The sequence below is a fragment of the Macaca thibetana genome, chromosome 6 (assembly GCF_024542745.1).
Source record: "Macaca thibetana thibetana isolate TM-01 chromosome 6, ASM2454274v1, whole genome shotgun sequence".
Lineage (NCBI taxonomy): Eukaryota > Metazoa > Chordata > Mammalia > Primates > Cercopithecidae > Macaca > Macaca thibetana.
Window position 1 is genome coordinate 65,263,982 of NC_065583.1, and position 21,786 is coordinate 65,285,767.

Here is a 21,786-nt window from a genome sequence, read left to right on the forward strand (position 1 = left end):
AGATGCTGGAGAGGATGTGGAGAAACAGGAACACTTTTACACTGTTCGTGGGAGTGTAAACTAGTTCAACCATTGTGGAAGACAGTGTGGCGATTCCTCAAGGATCTAGAACTAGAAATACCATTTGATCCAGCCATTCTATTACTGGGTATATACCCAAAGGATTATCAATCATGCTGCTATAAAGACACATGCACACATATGTTTACTGTGGTACTTTTCACAACAGCATAGACTTGGAACCAATCCGAATGTCCATCAATGATAGACTGGATTAAGAAAATGTGGCACATATATACAATGGAATACTATGCAGCCATAAAAATGGATGAGTTCATGTCCTTTGTAGGGACATGGATGAAGCTGGAAACCACCATTCTCAGCAAACTAAAGCAAAGACAAAAAAAAAAAAAAAAACCACACACCGCATGTTCTCACTCATAGGTGGGAATTGAACAATGAGAACACCTGGACACAGGAAGGGGAACATCACACACCAGGGCCTGTTGTGGGGTGGGGGGAGGGATAGCATTACGAGATATACCTAATGTAAATAGTGAGTTAATGGGTGCAGCACACCAACATGGTACATGTATACATATGTAACAAACCTGCACATTGTGCACATGTACCCTAGAACTTAAAGTATATATTTAAAAAAATAATAAAAGAGGTAACCCTTACAAAGCATTCAACAGAAATTTGTATGCTTCTACAACCAAAAGATAAAATAACAGGAAACTGTTCAGACTTCCCTGTTTGTTCTCAATCAGAGAAAACTTAGTAAAAAAGCAAAATGAGAAAAAATACGTGGTCACCTCTATCTCTACTCACACAGTGAAAAAAGAAAGCTTGTGTTCACCTCCACTGAAATTACTTTTATGTATTTCAATTATTAAATACTTAAGGTGTAAATGTCACATAGACCAAGGTAGATTACTATGGTCCCTATCCTTCTAAGAACTTAAAATTATAAACAAAGGGATTACAAAGAGTCAGAACTCAAATAAATAATCCACATTACCAACATGTACAAGGAGGAAATAACTGTTCATTACTGCACAGTGCATAACGAGGAGTCGTGGCTGCTTCATGTATAGGAATGGCTAGCCAGGAGATATGAAATGAGAAAGCTTCCAAGAAGTGATGGACTTACAGGAGGTTTTTTGGTGTGGGGAGGTGAACAGAGGGTATTCCAAAGGCTACACAGGACTTGGAAAAGGCTCCAAAAGTGCAATAAAATGTTTATAACTGACTACGGCTGGTCAAATCACTTTTACAACATGGTTAGAGATACTAATCTGTATGTTCCCTTTTCTAACATTAGTGCTAAATGTTTTACTTGGATTGTTTAACCTATACATTCTCTTATTTAAGGTAGAGTTATATTTATTTCAGCAAGAAGGAAACTGAAACAAATAATGAAGTGACTTGTTCAACTTAACTAGTAAGCAGTACAACCACAACCAAGAATAGAACCTAGGCAATGCAATTCAGGAGCCCATGTTCTTACCTACCATCTCTACTAAACTGCAACTGCATAATAGCAGGAATATGAAGGTCTCTCATTCCCAGAGGTTTACACAATGTCCCACCCATAGCAGACTCTCATTAAATAACAGCCAAAAGAAAGAATGGGAGGCAATGTTAAAGGTTGGCAGTGTGATAGAGAGAAAATACTGATTTTTGGCTGGGCATGGTGGCTCACACCTGTAATCCCAGCACTTTGCGGGGCTGAGGCAGGTAGATCACTGGGAGTTAGAGACTAGCCTGGCCAATGTGGTGAAACCTCATCTCTACTAAAAATACAAAAATTGGCTGGGTGTGGTGGTGCGCGCCTGGGGTCCCAACTACTTGGGAGGCTGAGGCATAAGAATTGCTTGAACCTGGGAGGCGGAGGTTGCAGTGAGCCCAGATCATACCACTGCACTCCAGCTTGGGTGACAGAGTGAGACTTTGTCTCAAGAAAAAAAAAAAAAAAAAATGCTGAAATACTGATTTCTTTCCCCTCTCTGATACTGCAATATTCTGAAACCAGTTGAGATAAACTGATGAATAAAAGAGAACATCAATATTATCTTTGTATAACTTCTTGAAGGACCAAAAAGAAGAATCTAGAAAGTAAGAGATCTCTCACTATACTCATGTACTTCTCTAAGACAGGGAATTACTCATTTCAGTGGTTCACAACTTGGATATACAGATTCATGTAAACTATTAGTAATAAAACAAAATGCAATTCATATCAATATAAAACAAGCTATTGGACATTTGTAACTCCTAAAACTTAAATGCCTATATGCTTATTTCAAAATCATGGGAGTAAAAAAAAGCAAGTATTCTAGATTGAATATAACACACATCGTGATATAATAATTATAATTAATAGAGAAATTTACCTGATTCAAATAATTCAGTTCAAGAAGGGAAAAAACATATGAAAAGTACTTCTGATTCTCTCAAATGTTCACTAACCTTAGTTCTTAAAAAAATAAAAAAGCCTACTAAAATAGCAAAAGAAAAAAAACTAGATAGTATCTTTGAAGTTTTTTTCATACAACACTTCTATTTACAATTTTTTGAGGAGATGGAGAGAGAAGAGCTGTTGCTTCCTCATGCCTACCAATCCAACAGAATGGGGTTCTCAAAGGAAATTAGACTGAATATCCCACACTGGCTGGAATATGTATCTGATTTTAAAATCTGCCAAAAAGGTTTGCTTATTGCAGTTTATTTTCCATAGAGTACATATGAATTTTATTTTTATTTCATCAATGATATTCTCCAAGAATATTCTCCCTCCTTTAAATACGTGAACAACTATCTCCAATTTCTTTCTTTCTTCAAATACATGAACAACTGATTCTAATTCCTTCCCTTTTCCTTTTCCTTTCCCTTTCTTTCCTTTTTCTTTCTTTTTTTTTTTTGAGATGGAGTTTCACTCTTGTTGCCCAAGATGGAGTGCAATGGCACTATCTCGACTCACTGCAACCTCTGCCTCCTGGATTCAAGCAATTATCCTGCCTCAGCCTCCCGAGTAGCTGGGATTACAGGCATGCACCACCGCACCTGGTTGACTTTTTTGCATTTTTAATACAAACGGGGTTTCACCATGTTAGCCAGGCTGGTCTTGAACTCCTGACTTCAGGTGATCTGCCCACCTTGGCCTCCCAAAGTGCTGGGATTACAGGCATGAGCCACCGTGCCTGACCACTGTCTCCAATTTCTATGCTTTTCCAGTGCTAAAAATAAATGATAAATGTGCATATGGGTTTATCTACCCATGAGAAAAATGGAAACTGCTGTTTCAACTCTAAGGCTACTCAATGGAACAAACAGATTAGGAAACGTAAACAGTTCTACTGGCCTAAAATCCATAATACATTTGTAGAAATTTCCTTCATGACTTTTGTGAAATACACAATCATATCCTACCATAAATTAAATATGAAGCTCCTTGGGAGCTGATGTCCCAAACGTTTGATTTGAAGATATTTCAGCAATGAGCTAATAATTTCAGAAAACAATTTTCAGAATTAAGTATGATGAAATTTTATTCAATTTTGTTTCTAAAGTGCTCTTTTACTTCCAGACACTATCATACAAATGATACACGTAAATTAACAAAGGAGGAAAAAGAATCAGTGGAAATGATTCCAAGTGTTTTAGGGAAATAAGAAGCACTGAGAATAATATAAAGCAAATATGTAACTGAAAGTATCAAGAAAATAAAGTAAAAATCAAATAGATGCTAAAATATGTTTAAATTAAAAATACTCAAGTGTTCTTAACACCTATGATGTGAAGCTGAAAGGAACTGTTATAACAACTTATTTCTCAAAAGAAGCCATCTTGACCTCATTTTTTAATTTTATATTTTTCCAAGGTATGAAATAGAATGCTATTTAGAAAGGAGCATACAGATACACATAAAACATATACACACAAAAACATGCATGCACGTGTCTATATGTGTACATACACAGAGATCTAAAGGCATATGTGTGTATATATATATGCATATATGTGTATATGTGCATATGTATATGAGGTAGTTTTCAATAAATCCTGTAACTGAAAGGAAGGCTAGAAAAGTCAGCTAATAAAACAGATTACTAGAAACTTCCTCCAGGTAAAGAATGATTACTGCTTTTAGATGACGGTAAAAATTCAGTAACACCAGACGCTAATACAGGTAGTATACTCATTAAGATTTAATGTACTTTTCTCTTTCAACAACTAAATATGGAGGGACTGCAGGGAATTGTTTTTTATTGCTAGGAAAATCATATAATGGTCAGAAAAGTGAAAATAAATGTCCGTGAAAAATTCTGCTTGCTTTCATTTGTTTAAGGAATGCTTTCACTTATGAAGAGGTTTCTTTCTCTCTTTCATTTAGAATTTAAAATTTATATTTTTGATATTAGTGCTTTCAGAGTTAAGGCGGTTTTGGACAAACCAGATAATGACCATTTAGGAATCTATGTTTAAAGGAATAAAACAAAGAGCGGCTGGAGCTTGGCAGTCATTTTATTAGTTTGATTTAGCAGCATCTAACAGAGATGGCAAGTTTAACTACCAAATTCACAAAACAAACAGAAGGTTTACCACGGGAGGTAGAGAGTGATCAGACTATATCCTCTAGTTACTCTTCCAGTAAAACAGCATGTGTTGTCTAAAATTGCGATGGGAACCTGGGAGCTCATCAAAAAAACTGAGCTCTAGTTAAACGTCTTCTTTAGTACCATATACCATGACCTCCACAGTAAATAAAAGGTTCACATGCAGACATCCATTGTATGATCAAATATTAATATTAAAATGGAGTATAATGTTAAACTTGCAATTATGGTGCTGAATTTGTATTAAGCTTATTAAGTTTCAATGAATGATTTTTTGTTTGCATCTTATTATTGATTTTAACATATTCTGTAAATCAAAATAAAGGGGAAAGGCAGATTGGTGCTTCAGTTATACTTCTGGCTGTAACACAGAGGAAGATTATACTATTAGATATTTCCTCCTCAAAAATGGCAGATAATCTTCTTAATATTCAGTACCAGCAGGAACCAGAACTAAAAGGAAAATTATTAAAGAAGGTTAAAAAAAAAAAAGGAGGGGGGAGGGAGAAAACATCTAAATGAATATGGTATTAGAAACAATAACTTAAGCCTTGCTGTAATATTTCCCTATATGAACCCTTCATACCACCTTTCAGAAAAGTGGAATTTAGTGACATAGAAAGATAATTTAATTGGGAGTCCAAATATTTAGATTCTATTCCCACCTGTGTCACTAGCAGGATGTGTAACTTTGGATAAATTAAAAACCTTACTTTGTTTCACCGACTTAAAACCCAACCACAACTAACCACAACTTATTATTCTCTTTAATGCTTCAGTGTAGTCCATGTCAGTCTGTGACATTCAGCTGGGATTTCTGGTTTCTGGTCTGGCATGTAAGAAGCTTCGAAGTCACCATTTCATCCTAACAACAAATAAAAATCTCAACAAACTGAAAAATCAACAATTCTTCTTGGATCTATGAGAGAAGTAAAGTCATAGGGTAAACCATTGCCCCCCAGATTGGAGAGACAGATATAAATACAGAGAATTATAACTTATTGGAGTAGAAACCCAGAAGCAGAACCCTCCATGGGAACTAGTGCCAGTGTAAGAAAACTTAAACAGCAATTAACTGCTGGAGTCAGTGTGGACAACTGTAAAAACTGAAAAATGCAGGAGCCTCCATAAGGAGGCGCCTCACTTCTGTTGAGTTTAACCTCCAGAAGCCTGATCTGGTTCTCACAGTGAATACCGGAGAAAAATCCACTCGTGCTTCCAGCAAAGGAAGGACACACCATTTTTTAAATATGCCAGATCATTCTGTTCTTCTCACCAAGGTCAATCCACAGAGGAAACTATTTAAACAGAGCTTAACCTATTGGAGTTCTACAGAGCCTAACTGACTTACAGGAAGGAAAATATCCAACTCCAGTTGGCACTAGCCTTCCAGGTGGGAGACAGAAAATAGCCAACTCCAGCTCACTCTAGCCATCTGTCCAACTGGAGAAGGGATGAAAACACTGAGAAGCACTTGTGAAGTTCACAGTCAAGAGGCACAGGCTTGCTAAAAAACTGATACTTAATCATAGGACAATAGAACACTTCTCTTCTCCCAACATAAAAACACAGTTTGAAGAGGACAGAAGGAGCATCAGAACCAAACACAGCTATGGCAGGGATGTTGGAATTATAAGACCAGGAATTTAAAACAACTGTGATTAATATGCTAAGGGCTCTAAGGGATAAAGAAGACAGCAATAACAGATGAGAAGTACAAGCAGAGAGATCTAAGAAAGAACCAAAAGAAATGCTAGAGACCAAAAATACTGTAACAGAAATCAAGAATGCCGTTGAATGGACAAAACTCAGGAAACAACCTCTGAGTTTGAAAATATCTCAAAAGAAAACTTCAAAACTGAAATGCAAAGACAAAAAAAAAAAAAAAAAAAACCCACAACACAACAACAACAACAACAAAACAAAACCCAGGAGGAAATGTGGGACAACTACAAAAAGTATAACATATGTGTGATAAAAATTCTAGAAGAAAGAGAAAAGAACAGAAAAAAATGTAAAGCAATAATGACTAAAAATGTCCTCAGGTTAATGTCAGATATGAAACCACAAATCCATGGAGCTCACAGAGCACCAAACGAGGTAAATGCCAAAGAAACTACACTTAAGGATATCATATTCAAATTACAGAATATCAAAGATAAAGACCAATCCTGAAAGACGCCAGAGTGGGGGAAAAAAAATCTTACAGAGGAGCAAAGATTATTACATCCAATTTTTCCTCAGAAACAGTGCAAGCAAAAAGGGTGGAGCGATGGGTACAAAAATATATATGTAGAAAAAATGAATAAGACCTACTGTTTGATGGCATAACAAGGAGACCACAGTCAATAATAATTTAATTGTGCATTTAAAAATAACTAAAATAATATAATTGGATTATCTGTAACACAAGGGATAAATGCTTTGAGAGGAAAGATACCCCATTCTCCACGATGTGATTATTACACATTGCATGCTTGTATCAAAACATCACAAGTTCCCCATAAATATATACACCTACTATGTATCCACAAATATTAAAAACACAAAAAGAGTGGAGTAAAATATTTAGTGTTGAGGAAAAAACCCACCACCCTAAAATTCTGTGCCCTTTGAAATTACCCTTTAAAAGTGAAGAAGAAAGCCAGGCATGGTGCCACATACCTGTAATCCCAGATACTTGGGAGGATCGCTTGAGCCCAGGAGTTGAAGACCAACCTGGGCAGCATGACGAGACCCTGTTTATTTTAAAAAGTGAAGGAGAAATAAATATCCTCTCAGGCAAATAAAAATCAAGAAAATTTTAGGCTAGTGGACCTGCCTCACAAGAAATGGTTTTTAAAGTTCTTTAGAAAGATTTTTTTTTGTTTTTTTTGTTTTTGTTTTTTTTTTAGGTGAAGACAAATGTTTTATTTTGGGAATGATGCAGAAACTGGTATCAAAATTGACTTGAGGTAAATAATCAGTTAGAATTTGTGGAAACCTGAGGAAGTCATATGCACAGAATGAAAACTGGATTTGATGTTAAGGAAAGATGTATGTTCATTTGCACAGACACCCTTAAGATTATATGTGGCTATAGAGGGAAATGTGGCTATAATCTTAAGGATGAGTTTTTGGTGGCATCCACTGAAAAGACGTAAAAAGTAGGAGAGTAACTTGAGTGCATAGGCGAAGTATGTCAAGACCTCAAGGGAGGAGGTAGTTTGAAGAATTTATTAGGTGATCAACAGCCTCTAATGTTGCAATAGGTGTTTATTCATACAGAGTAAGATAAGAGATAGAAAGACAGCAAAGCAAAGAACATGCAGGGATGTGCCTTGTAATTTTTACACTATGACTTTAAAGGAGATAGGTCAGAAACTCACATCCACATAAAGAGGGAGCATTAGGGAAAGAACACATAAAGGCAAAATAACTTTTTTTCATTCTTAATTGATCTAACAGATCCAAATCATTATTATTTTGAACAAACAGACTTTTTAGATACAATATCAAAGCTACAGTCCATAAGAGAAAGGAGTGACAAGCTGGACTTCATTAAGTTAAAAACAAAAAATCTATACTGGGGAAGACACTGTCAAGAGAATAAAAAAGACAAGCCAAAGATGACTGGGAGAGAATATCTGTAAATGACATGTCCGATATAAAGGAACGTTATCCAAAATATATAAAGAACTCTCAAAACTCAACAATAAGAAAACAACACACCTTAAAAGTGAGCCAAAGACCTAAACAGATACCTCATCAAAGAAGTTACACAGATGCCAAATAAATATATAAAAACATACTCCACACCGTATGTCAGTAGAGAAATCCAAATTAAAACAAAAATGAGAAACTACTACACACTTACTAAAACAGCCAAAATCTAGAACATTGACACTACCAAATGCTGGTGAGGATGTGGAGCAACAAGAACCCTCATTTCATTGTTATTGGAAATGCAAAATGATACAACCACCTTGGAAGACAGTTTGGTAGTTTCTCACAAAACTAAACATGCTGTTACCATACAATCCAGCAAACATGTTCCTTGGTATTTATCCAAAGGAGTTGAAGACTTACATGTATACAAAAATTTGCACATGGAAGGTACAGCAGCTTTATTTATACTTAGCAAAACTTAGAAGCAATCAAGATGTCCTTCAGTAGGTGAATGAATAAACTGTGGTACCTTCAGACAAGAGATTATTTAGTACTAAAAATAAATGAGCTATCAATGCATGAAAAGACACAGAGAAACCTTAAATGCATACTACTAAGTGAAAGCAGCAAATCTGAAAAGACTTCATACTGTAGGATCCCAGCTATATGACATTTCTGAAAATGCGAAACAGGAGTGTAGAGGATTTTCAGTGTAGTAGAAATTATGCTATATAGTACTACAATGGTGGATATATTGTCATTACACACTTGTTCAAATCCATGAAATGTATGATACCAAAAGTGAACCCATATATTAACTGGGGTCTTCAGTGATAATTATATAGGTTCTTCCATTGTGACAAACATATCACTCTAATGGGGGATACTGATAATTGGATAGGCTATGCACGTATAGGGGAAAGGAATATATGGGACATCTCTATACCTTCCTATCAGTTTTACTGTTAACGTAACACTACTCTAAAAAATAAAGTCTATTATTTTTTAATAAATAAGGTATGGTCATTCTATTAAAAATGACTTCCATAACAACCAATTATGTCAATACAATGTTTGCAATTCTTTATAGTATTAGGCGAAGTCAAGAGACTCGCTTCTAAAGGTGAACACTTACAAAAGGCATACAGAAAGGGAAAAACCAAAATGTACTTAAAAATTAAGCTCTGTCTTCAGCTGTAACTAATATTAAGGTCTTTCTGCTTAAGGGTACAAGGTACATTCCTGAGTATAACTTGATTTGAGGCTATAAACTGAGGTTTAAAAAAACAATGAAAATTATGTGTGAGGTGTGTATAAATGTTGTAGAAAAATTATCAAAATAATCAAGACTGCATATGTGTAAGTGAGACGAGGGAGCCAGGAGGGGGCATCAGTGGTTGGTTGTAAAGCCTTCCGGGTAATAAGCACAAGGAAAGTACCCATAGCTCTGGGCTAAACTGACTTGTGAATCTGCACTTAGTATTTCTACTTCTCCTACTGACTCAATATATAACCTAGGCAAGTCATGTGATCTCCCTGTACTTCTTTATGTGGTTCTACTCAAAGGGTAATTGGCTATTTCACAGGGAACTATACTTTAATCTGCACTTTACTGCACTGTCAGAAAGGTGAATAAAGTGGCAGAATCCTTCCATGAATTTTCTATTTCAAAGAAAATAAAATTCTGGGGCCAAGCACGGTGGCTGACATCTGTAATCCCAGAGTGCAGGGAGGCTGAGGCGGATGGATTGTTTGTGCTCAGTTTGAGACCAGCCTGAGCAACACAGTGAGAACCTGTCTCTACAAAAATAAAATAAAATAAAATAAAATAAAAATTAGCCAGGATTGGTGGCACTCAAGTCCCAGCTACTCAGGAGGCTGAGGTGGATGGATCACTTGAGCCCAGGAGGTGGAGGTTGCAGTGAGCCAAGATCACACCACTGCATTCCAGCATGGGCAACAGGGCAAGATCATATCTCCAAAAAATAATTGTTTTCAACTCCACTTATAATTTGGCAAGAAAAAGAAAAAAAGTACTCTAATTTCATGTACTGTTTGGGTAAAACATTAATACAATGACATTGTGCAAAGTAATAAATGTTGTCCTAGGTGTTAATGTCTTACTAAGTCTTCAAAGCACACTACTACCAAATGGATGCTGAATGAAATGAATTTTACAGTCTCTTCCAAAACTCAAAATTCTATGATTGTAATGTAGGCTACGCAAAATTTGATAAGGCAACCCCACATTAAAAAACGCCGAAAGGGTTTACTTTAGAATAAATAAATATTTATGTGACAGAAACACTAAACTTTCTTGATTATATACTTCTGATATAAATTACTGAAAATCTGTAAGGAGAAAATACTCACAAAGTTGTTATTTGTATGTAAGCACATATTGAAAGAGAGAAATACAGATATAGCAATGCTCCTAAGCTTAATTTAGTAAATCATACATCACATTAAAACAATATCCATTTTTTTAAGGTTTTGTTCAGTGTCTTCTTGATAAATTTGAAAATTAGTAATATGATGTCTTTATATATGAAGATGAAGATTTATCATTTAGAATATACTATATTAGCTATTTTTCCAGTCATCATATAGACTGTGAAAAGCCATTCATATACATATTTAGTATTTCTGTGACTAACGGCAAAAGGGATGTTTGAATATAAGTATGTACTGTGCACAGCCTTAAATAAAAAACATTTTTTTTCCTTTTTTTTTTAAAAAAAGCACCAGTAAAACATCAACTCCATAATCCTGACTCTTTAATATCATGTGATAATAATCTACATTAACCAAAGCAGGAATCACAGAGTTAACAGATTTGGCTATTAAGTTTGTTTTTTTTTTTTTTTAACATATTTACTTTTCCATGAGTTATTGGGGTAGAGGTGGTATTTGGTTACATGAGTAAGTTCTTTAGCGGAGATTTGTGCAATTTTGGTGCACCCATCACCCAAGCAGTATACACTGCATTATATTTGTAGTCTTTTATCCCTCACCACACCCTCCTCACCCCAAGTCCTCAAAGTCCACTGTATCATTCTAATGCCTCTGTGTCCCCATAGTTTAGCACCCACAAAACAGTGAGAACACACAATGGTTGGTTTTCCACTCTTGAGTTACTTCACTTAGAATAATAGTCTCCAATCTCATCCAGGTCACTGAAAATGCTGTTAATTCATTCCTTTTTATGACTGAGTAGTATTCCATCATACACACACACACACATACACACACACACACACCCACCCCAGTTTCTTTATCCACTCGTTGGTTGATGGGCATTTGGGTTGGTTCCATGACTTTGCAACTGTCAATTGTGCTGCTATAAATGTGTGTGTGCACAAGTATCTTTTTCAAATAATGACTTCTTTTCCTCTGGGTAGATACCCAGTAGTGGGACTGCTGGATCAAATGGTAATTCTGCTTTTAATTCTTTAAGGAATCTCCACACTGTTTTCCACAGTGGCTGTACTAGTTTACATTCCCACCAGCAGTGTAGAAGTGTTCCCTGATCACTGCATCCATGCCAACATCTACTGTTCACTGATTTTCTGATTATGGCTGTTCTTGCGGGAGTAAGGTGGCATTGCATTGTGGTTTTGATTTGTATTTCCCTGATCATTAGTGATGTTGAGCATTTTTGCATATGTTTGTTGGCCATTTGTTGTATCCTCTTTTGAGAATTGTCTATTCATGTCTTTAGTCCACTTTTTGATGGGATTTTTTTTTCTTACTGATTTGAGTTTCATTGTAGATACTGGGTATTAGTCCTTTGTCAGAGGTGTAGACTGTGAAGATTTTCTCCCACTCTGTGGGCTGTCTGTTTACTCTGCTGATTATTCCTTTTGCCACGCAAAAGCTCTTTAATTTAATTAGGTCCCAGCTATTTATCTTTTTTTTTTATTGCATTTGCTTTTGGGTTCCTGGTCATGAAATTCTTGCCTAGGTCAATGTCTAGAAGGGTTTTCCAATGTTATCTTCTAGAATTTTTATAATGTCAGGTCTAAGTCCTTAATCCATCTTGAGTTGATTTTTGTATAAGGGGAGAGATAAGGATCCAGTTTCATTCTGCTACATGTGGCTAGCCAATTATCCCAGCACCATTTGTTAAAAAGGGTGTCCTTTCCCCCACTTTATGTTTTTGTTTGCTTTGTCAAAGATAAGTTGGCTGTAAGTATTTGGGTTTATTTCTGGGTTCTCTATTCTGTTCCATTGGTCTCTGTGCCTATTTTTATACCAGTACCATGCTGTTTTGGTGACTATGGCCTTATAGTATAGTTTGAAATCAGGTAGTATGATGCCTCCAGATTTGTTCTTTTTTGTTTAGTCTTGCCTTGGCTATGAGGGCTGTTTGGGTTCCATATGAATGTTAGAATTGTTTCTTCTAATTCTGTGAAGAATGCTGGTGGTATTTTGATGGAGATTCTGCTGAATCTGTAGATTGCTTTTGGCAGTATGGTCATTTCTACAATATTGATTCTGCCCAACCGTGAGCATGGGATGTGTTTCCATTCGTTTGTGACATCTATGATTTCTTTCAGCAGTGTTTTGTAATTTTTCTTGTAGAGGTCTTTGACTCCTTGGTTAGGTATATTCCTAAGTATTTTATTTATTTATTTGTTATTGTAAAAGGGGTTGAGTTCTTGATTTGATTTTCTGCTTGGTCGCTCTTGGTGTATAGAATAGCTACTGATTTGTTCACATTAATCTTGTATCCGGAAACTTTGCTGAATTCTTTTATCAGTTCTAGAAGTTTTCTGGAGGAGTTCTTAGGGTTTTGAAGGTAAACAATCATATCGTTAAACACTGATGGTCTGAATTCCTCTTTACCAATTTGGATGTTCTTTCTTTCTTTCTCTTGTCTGATTGCTCTGGCCAGGACTCCCAGTACTATACTGAAAAGGAGTAGTGAGAGTAGGTATCCTTGTCTTGTTCCAGTTCCCAGAGGAAATGCTTTCAACTTTTCCCCTTTCAGTATTATGTGGGCTGTGGGTTTGTCACAGATGACTTTTATTATATTATGGTACGTCCCTTGTATGCTGATTTTGCTGAGAGTTTTAACTGTAAAAAATGCTGGATTTTGCTGAATGCTTTTTCTGTATTTATGGAGATAATCATGTGATTTTTGTTTTTAATTCTGTTTACATGGTGAATCACATTTACTGACTTGTTTATGTTAAGCCATACCTGCATCCCTGGTATGAAAACCACTTGATCATAGTGGATTATCTTTTTGATATGTTGTTGGATTTGGTTAGCTGGTATTTTGTAAAGGATTTTAGCATCTGTGTTCATCAAGGATATCGGTCTGTAGTTTTCTTTTTTGGTTATGTCCTTTCCTGGTTTTGGTATTAGGGTGACGCCAGCTTCACAGAATTAATTAGGAAGGGCTCCTTTTTTATCTTGTGGAATAGTGTCAAAAGGATAGGTACCAATTCTTTGAGTATCTGGTAGAATTCTGCTGTGAATCCGTCTGGTCCTGGACTTTTCTTGTTGGTAATTTTTTAACTTACCATTTCAATCGCACTGCCTGTTATTGGTCTGTTCAGGGAATCCAATTCTTCCTGATGTAAGCAGCTAAGAGCTGTATCTTTCCAGAAATTTCTCCATCTCATCTTGGTTTTCTCGTTTATGTGCATAAACGTGTTCAAAACAGCCTTGAATGATCTTTTGCAGTTCAGGGGTGTCAGCTGTAATATCTCCTGTTTTGTTTCTTAGTGAGGTTATTTGGATTTTCTCTCTTCTTTTCTTGATTAGGCTTGCCAATAGTCTATCAATTTTATTTATCTTTTCAAAGAAGCAGCTTTTTGTTTCATGTATCTTTTGTACTGTTTTTGTTTCAATTTCATTTAGTTCTGCTCTGATCTTGGTTATTTCCTTTCTTTTGCTGGGTTGGGGTTTCGTTTGTTCTTGTTTCTCTAGTTCCTTGAGGTGTGACCTTGGAATGTCAGTTTGTGCTCTTTCAGTCTTTTTGATTTAGGCATTTGGGGCAATGAACTTTCCTCTTAGCACTGCCTTTGCTGTATCCCAGAGGTTTTGATAGGTCGTGTCATTATTGTCGTTCAGTTCAAAGAATTTCTTAATTTCCATCTTGATTTCGTTTTTACCCAATGCTCATTCGGGAGCAAGTTATTTAATTTCCATGTATTTGCATCGTTTTTAAGGTTCCTTTTGGAGTCGATTTCCAGTTTTATTCCACTGTGGTCTGAGAGAGTGGCTTGATATAATTTCAATTTTCTTAAATTTACTGAGGCTCGTTTTATGGCCTCAATCATATGGTCTATCTTGGAGAGAGTTCCATGCACTGTTGAACAGAATGCATATTCTGTGGTTGTTGGATAAAATGTTCCGTATGTATCTGCTAAGTCCATTTGTTCCAAGTTTAAATTCATTGTTTCTATGTTGACTTTCTGTCTTGATGACCTGTCTAGTGCTGTCAGTGGAGTACTAAAGTCCTCCACTATTATTGTGTTGCTGTCTATCTCATTTCTTAGGTCTATTAGCAATTGTTTTATATATTTTGGAGCTCCAGTGTTAGGTGCATATGTTTAGGATTGTGATATTTTCCTGTTGGACAAGGCCTTCTACTATTACATAATGTCTCTTTAACTGCTGTTGCTTTAAAGTTTGTTTTGTCTGATATAAGAATAGCTTCCCGTTTGCTTTTGGTGTCCATTTGCATGAAATGCCTTTTTCCACCCCTTTACTTTCAGTTTATGTGAGTCCTTATGTGTTAGGTGAGTCTCCTGAAGGCAGCAGATAGTTTCTTGAGAGTTCTTATCCATTCTGTGGTTCTGTATCTTTTAAGTGGAACATTTAGGCCATTTACATTCAACGTCAGTATTGATATGTGAGGTACCATTGCATTCATCGTGCTCTTTGTTGCCTGCATACTTTGTTTTGTTTTTGCTTTTTAATGTGTATTTTTGTTTTATAGGTCCTGTGTGATTTATTCTTTAAAGAGGTTCTGTTTTAATGTGTTTCCAGAATTTGTTTCCAGATTTAGATCTCTTTTTAGCAGTTCTTGTAGTGGTGGTTTGGTAATGGTGAATTCTCTCAGCATTTGTTTTTCCGAAAAAGACTATCTTTCCTTCATATATGATGCTTAGTTTCGCTGGATACAAAATTCTTGGCTAATTGTTTTGTGTGAGGAGGCTGAAGATAGGGCCCCAATCCCTTCTAGCTTATAGGATTTCTGCTAAGAAATCTGCTGTTAATCCGATAGGGTTTCCTTTATAAGTTAGTTACCTGGTGCTTCTGTCGCACAGTTCTTAAGATTCTTTCTTTCGTCTTAACTTTGGATAACCCGATGACAGTGTGTCATGATCTTTCTGTGATGAATTTTCCAGGTGTTCTTTGTGCTTCTTGTGTTTGGATGTCTACGTTTCTAGCAAGGCTGGGGAAGTTTTCCCAGATTATTCCATCAAATATGCTTTCCAAGCTTTCAGAATTCTCTTCTTCCTCAGGAACACCTATTATTCTTAGGTTTGGTTGTTTAACGTAATCCCAGACTTTTTGGAAACTTTGTTCATATTTTCTTTTTTCTTTGTCTTTGTTGGATTGGATTAATTTGAAGACCTCATCTTTGACCTCTTAATTTCTTTCTTATAATTGTTCAATTCTATTGCTGAGACTTTCTGGAGCATTTTGCATTTCTGTAAGTTTGTGCAAAGTTTCCTGAATTTTTGATTGTTTTTTCTTTAAAGTGTCTATTTCCTTGAATATTTCTCCCTTCACTTCTTGTATTGTTTTTTGGATTTCCTTGCATTGGGCTTCACTTTTCTCTGGTGCCTCTCTGATTACTTAATAACTCACCTCCTGAATTCTTCTTCAGGTAAACCAGGGATTTCTTCTTGGTTTGGATCCACTGCTGGTGACCTAGTGTGATTTTGTGGGGGCGTGTTAAAGAGCCTTGTTTTGTCATATTACCAGAATTGGTTTTCTGGTTCTTCTCATTTAGGTAGACTCTGTCAGAGGGATGGTCTAGGGCTGAAGGCTGTTGTTCAGATTCTTTTGTCCCACGGGGTGTTCCCTTGATGTAGTACTCTCTCCGTTTTCCTATGGACGTGGTTTCCTGTGAGCCAAACTGCAGTAATTACTGTCTTCTGGGTCTAGCCACCCAGCAAGTCTACCCAGCTCCTGGCTAGTACTGGGTGTTGTCTGCACAATATCACATCCTGTGATGTGAACCATCTATGGGTCTCTTCTCCGTGGATACCAGCACCTGTTCCAGTGGAGGTAGCGGGGGTGGGGGGTGCAATGGACTCCGTGAAGGTTCTTAGCTTTGGTGGTTTAATTCTCTATTTTAGTGCTGGTTGGCCTCCTGCCAAGAGGTGGCGTTTTTCCAGAGACCATCAGCTATAGTTGTATGGAGAGGGACCAGCGGTAGACAGGAGCTTAGAACTCCCAAGATTATATGCCCTTTGTCTTCCACTACAAGGGTGGGTAGGGAAGGACCATCAGGTGTGGGCAGGGCTAGGTATGTCTGAGCTCAGACTCTCCTTGGGTGGGTCATTGCTGCAGTTGCTGTTGGGGAAGGGGGTGAGATTCCCAGGTCACTAGAGTTGTGTACCTAGGAGGATTATGGATGCCTCTGCTGAGTCATGCAGGTTGTCAGGGAAGTGGGGGAAAGCTGGCAGTCACAGGCATCACCCAGCTTTTATGCAAACCAAAGGGCCAGTCTCACTCCCACGGAGCCCCCCAACAGCCCCAAGTCTGTTTCGAGGTAGTGGGTGAGACAGGCTTGAAAACTTGCCCCAGGCTATCTGCCTCTCAGCTGTAAAAGAAAAGGGCTTGGTTCCCTTACCTGTTGAGTGTGCACACCAGATTTGTGTCCTCCCCTGAGTTCTGGCCAGGAGGCTTCTCACCCTGTTCAAATTGTTACAAAGTTCAGCTAGAGATTTCCTTCTCTCTGTGGAGTTTTATCCCTTGCTCCCCTGGCCACTCTCCTGATGGATCCCTGTGGTGTCATGCAGGAATGGCCTGCTAGGGGACCCAGTGAGCTCCAGGGCCTTTCTGCTGCTTCCTTCACCCCTATATTTTGTTCAGCTCTCTAAATGGACTCAGCTCTAATTAAGGTCAGAAACTTCTCCTACAAAAAGACCTTCAGCTTCTCCAGTGGGGGTGTGCGTTTGGGAGAAGAGGGTCTCCCTTTCCCACTTCCGCAGTTGGGGCACTCGCAGTATTTGGGGTGTCACCTGGGTCCTGCAGGAGCAGTCTGCTTCCTTCAGAGGGTCTGTGGGTCCTCCAGGATTGCTGGTTTGTTCTTGTAGTCAATCTGGAGCTAAAATTCACAATGCAAGCCACCACACGTTGCTCTGTCCAGAGCTGCAATCTAGTCCTGCCTCCCATCTGCCATAATCTGGTAAGAGCAAGTTTTTTAATATAGAAAGTAATATTACAGCTCTGTATGTCTAAGATTATTTATCCACGAACTTATTCTCCTTGATAACGGTGGCAAGTGGTAAATACCTTTTTCAAATATGTATCAATTATTCTAAATTCTGTGAATATGAATAGCTTTTAAAATGTTCCTCTGTACTGTACGTTATTAATAAAAACAAGAACAATAGGCTGACTTGCCCATCATCTATGTGGCTATGTACATTTATCCTGGCATATCTGTGTAGCTTTCATTGAGATCGGTTTTCGTAATGCACAGTCTCAAATTAAGGGGAATTCTTTGCTTATTATAACATTTCCTAATATTGACTCAATCAGCCTACCACTCTAAAGGGCCACAAGTTATGATAGGACTTTTAAAGTGAAGTGCTAAATATCTGAATACAAAAACAAAATGAAAATGCTTGAAATTTTATTTGTAGCTTAATTAGTCCAAGTTGAGCAGACCCCCCAAGCAAGCCATAAGATCATGATGCAACTCTGTATAGCAGTTAGCAGCCCCTCCAAATATACTTTATTCTGATAGAATCTACTTTGACTCTGTTTATTTTTAAACAGATTCTGACCCTCACTTACTTGACTGGCTGCCCCTCACAAGAAGAACTATACATGATTTTTAACACACACACAGGCACATCTCATTGAAAAATGCATTACATTACAAAAATATATTTTCTTTAAGTTGAAAAAATTTTAAACCAATTTCCCCACAGAAATAATGTTATGAGTAGTAGTTAGACTTCCAGACTAGTTTATAAAATTTAATGTGAGATTTTATTTAATGTGTTCTTAGTTGAACAACAGAACACTTTTGACCTCTTAATTCTAGCTAGCTGGGGACCATCAGGAACAGGCGTAGCAAAAGGGCAGTGTTTATTAGTACCATTAATAGTACCGGTGGTAACAATATCAGCCGCCATAATAATATTATGGAACACCCACCATGTCTAAGGATCATAATAAATGCTTTACCTAGTTGATTTAATTTCCATAACTACTCTATGAGATAGGTATTATTATTTTCATTTTACAGGTTAAAAAATGGGCTTTTGAAAAACTAAGTGACTTGGCTAAGGTCACATAGATTAGAAGTGGTAGGGTCCCAGGACTCACACTTAGGTCCACATAACTTCTAAAGTCCATGCCATCTACCACTTTCCTACACTGCCAGGCTTCAAAATACCCACCTTCCTTCCCATGGCCAAAATTCCCAATCCTTCAATAAAAGTGATCCCAGCTACATAATAGGAGAAACCATTCTGATCTAATTCACACTGGATATAAATGACTCAATCTTGCCAGAAGTAGTGTTTTCATCATCTAAAAAAGAAAGCAAGTTAACCCAACTGAATTCAATTATGGTATATTAGGTAGTGAAACAAAAGTAAGGAGGGCAGTTTTCAACGGGAAACTTAAGCCCTACTTAAGAAGACATCTATACCTGTCTGAGTGCATCTTTTCTTTTTCAGAAATACCACTATGCCATTCAGTGTGATACTGAGAGACTCATCAATCATGTGGCCTTCCTTACACAAACTCTAGTAGTCATGAGAACCAAGCAGGGCCACTACATTTTTCCCCCTGTAAATTACTAATCGCCATTGGGGAAAACAACAGTCAGTCATACTTATTTGAAATGCAGAACTGTAAGAATGATACACATGTGCACATAGGCAGTCCATGGAGAAGCCCTGTCAGAGAATAAAGCCAACACAGAGGAAAGCAAAACCGAAGAATGCAGAAACAAAACTGTGTGGTGCTGGAACCCCTGGATTCTGCCATGGCTGAGGCTAGAGATTCACCTCTTGTTTCAATGTAGCTGTTTGAGCCAATCAGTTTCCTATATTTGATTACGTTAATCTGTGTTAGGTCTCCGGTGCCAGCACTCAAAAGAGCCCTCACTTAGAAGACTCTTGAGGTCGTGTTTTCTAGGCAGTGCTTTTGGAAGTTCTTTTCTTTACCCATTTCAACACCCACAGATATGGTACAAGCAAGAAGGAAAATGAAGAAAATTTCAATTTCAGATCAGGAATGACAAGTAAATGCTAAATACAGGCATTTATGAATGGTGTTGGGAAAGTTAAAGAAAGTATTGACAAATACATTTGCCTACTTAGAATATATACCAAAATCTGGAAATAGCATGCTTCTGTCATCCATAAACTCATAATGTTTGACAGAAAATCACAATATTATAATGTCAAAACTGTGGAAAGTTATATAAGGCAACGGGGTGTAAAATGTAGCAAAGTGCTTATTATAAATAGAATATTTAGTTTTAGCGAATTTGGTAATATGTTTAATTTGACTTTTAAAAATACATATTTTACATGACTTAAATATTCACTTAAAGTGTTTGTTTCCCAACTTGTACTCTATCAATTTAAATTATCCTGAAAGTAAACATGTAGCTATCTCAAAGTTTTATAGAACTTAAGGTCTGAGTTTTCATTCTTATCTTTCAGGATTAGTATTTCAGCTTAAAATTATTAGTTACTTTCCTTGTCAATAATATTTCAGGTACAAAAGTTACATGTAACTAAAATATAAATAAGAGGTATTCCTCAAAACGTGGTAGCAATACTTTATGATTCCAACTCAAGATGATTCAGCATTTATATTCCAAAGAAACAGAGAACCCTTGGTTGCCAATGACAGAAAATCTAACCCAAACTGGCGTATGCAAAAAGGCAGTGCAATGGGTCATGTAACTGAAATTGTAGGATTGGAAATAGTTTTAGAAATAGCTGGATATTTATCAAACTATAAAATATGGTAGCAATTTCTGTACATATGTGTACCACTCAGTTGTATTTAAATGCACATAAAATTATTTTGTATATAAATAGAATTCCACAACATAAATACACTGTCACTATTATCTGTTCCTCCGTATATTAATCAATCATATATTTTAGCTGCATATTTAACTTTCAAACAGTTCCTAATCATAAAAGTTTCATAACATTTTCTACTAGGTATATATTTAGGCCTCAAAATATACCATCAGGACTCAGTTTCTCTCCCTCCATCCTCTCAGTTCTACTTTCTGATATTTTGGTCTTCTTCTCAGCTCCATGTGATGTGTGAGGCTGCGGTGCTTGAAGCTGCAACAGCTATCGTTCAATGGAGGTATCCTGATATATACTCATCCAATCTCAACCAATCACTGTGTTGAAGGAGATAAAGCATGATGACTGCTTAGGCATAGGTCACATACATCATCTCTGGTTGGTGGAGGTAGCCTTACTCTAACAGCAGGAAAGGGAAAGATTCTTCAAAGAAAAATCAAGGGATGTTTTTCAGAAGGTCAGGAGTACATGCCTAGTACAAATTATTTCCTTTCATAATAAAGATAATATTAATAAACAGTAACAACTAAAAACATGCTTTAAGTTGTTATCATCTTGCTAAAATATATGAACAATTTCTTGAAGATAGTACTGTTCATTAGATTTTCACTACTGTTTTCTTCTGATGCTATCACTTAAATGATGTAAACTTTTATTTCCTCTTTCTTAAATTCCCTTTACAGTGTTAACTGAAATTTAGGGTTTTGGCAGCTGTGGCTATAAAAAGGTAGTAAGATATTTCCAAACAGCTAGGCATTAAGACCCTAGCTTTTTCCAAGGGAATTGTACTAGTCCAGTTGTTGGTCACAAAGAATGGAAGTGATTTCTGGTTAAGTTAAGCAGGAAAGAATTCAGATGGCACACAAAATGATGAAGCTGAAGAACAGACTTGGGAAACAAGATGGCACTAAAGAAGATTAGGAAGCCAGAACTGCAACCAAAATCATGCCGGAAAAAAAGACAGCCTAGGAAGCCTCTGCTGAGAATACGGCACCACCACCACTGCTGGAACCAGTATCTCCACTGGTATGAGATACTGGATGCTGCTCCAGCCACTAGAGGCTGAGGTGGGAGGACTGCTTGAGCCTGGGAATTGGAAACCACTAGAAGAATAAAGTCTAAACTGTCCCTACTTCTTTGCATTACTTTTCCTAGATATGAAGTCTCATGCAGAGATTTCCAACTGGTTGACGGAAACTCTAGCTGTCACAGGAAGTCATATGCCCCAAACTCTAGCTGTCACA

General features: G+C 37.0%; 2 protein-coding genes across 5 annotated transcripts in view; one reads left to right on the forward strand and one right to left on the reverse strand.

Moving 5' to 3' along the window:
• The window catches only part of ATG12 (autophagy related 12), a 1,142,999-nt gene that overhangs the window by 678,193 nt on the left and 443,020 nt on the right, over positions 1-21,786 (forward strand). The gene's annotated exons all lie outside the window — the stretch shown is intronic.
• The window catches only part of COMMD10 (COMM domain containing 10), a 971,919-nt gene that overhangs the window by 79,665 nt on the left and 870,468 nt on the right, over positions 1-21,786 (reverse strand). The window contains exon 6 of one of the 3 annotated variants that reach the window (XM_050793094.1): positions 7,287-7,360. The exons of the other annotated variants lie outside the window; for them this stretch is intronic. Within the exon in view, the coding sequence (XP_050649051.1) occupies positions 7,287-7,360 (74 nt within the window). The remainder of the gene's footprint in view (positions 1-7,286; positions 7,361-21,786) is intronic. 3 annotated transcript variants of the gene reach the window in all.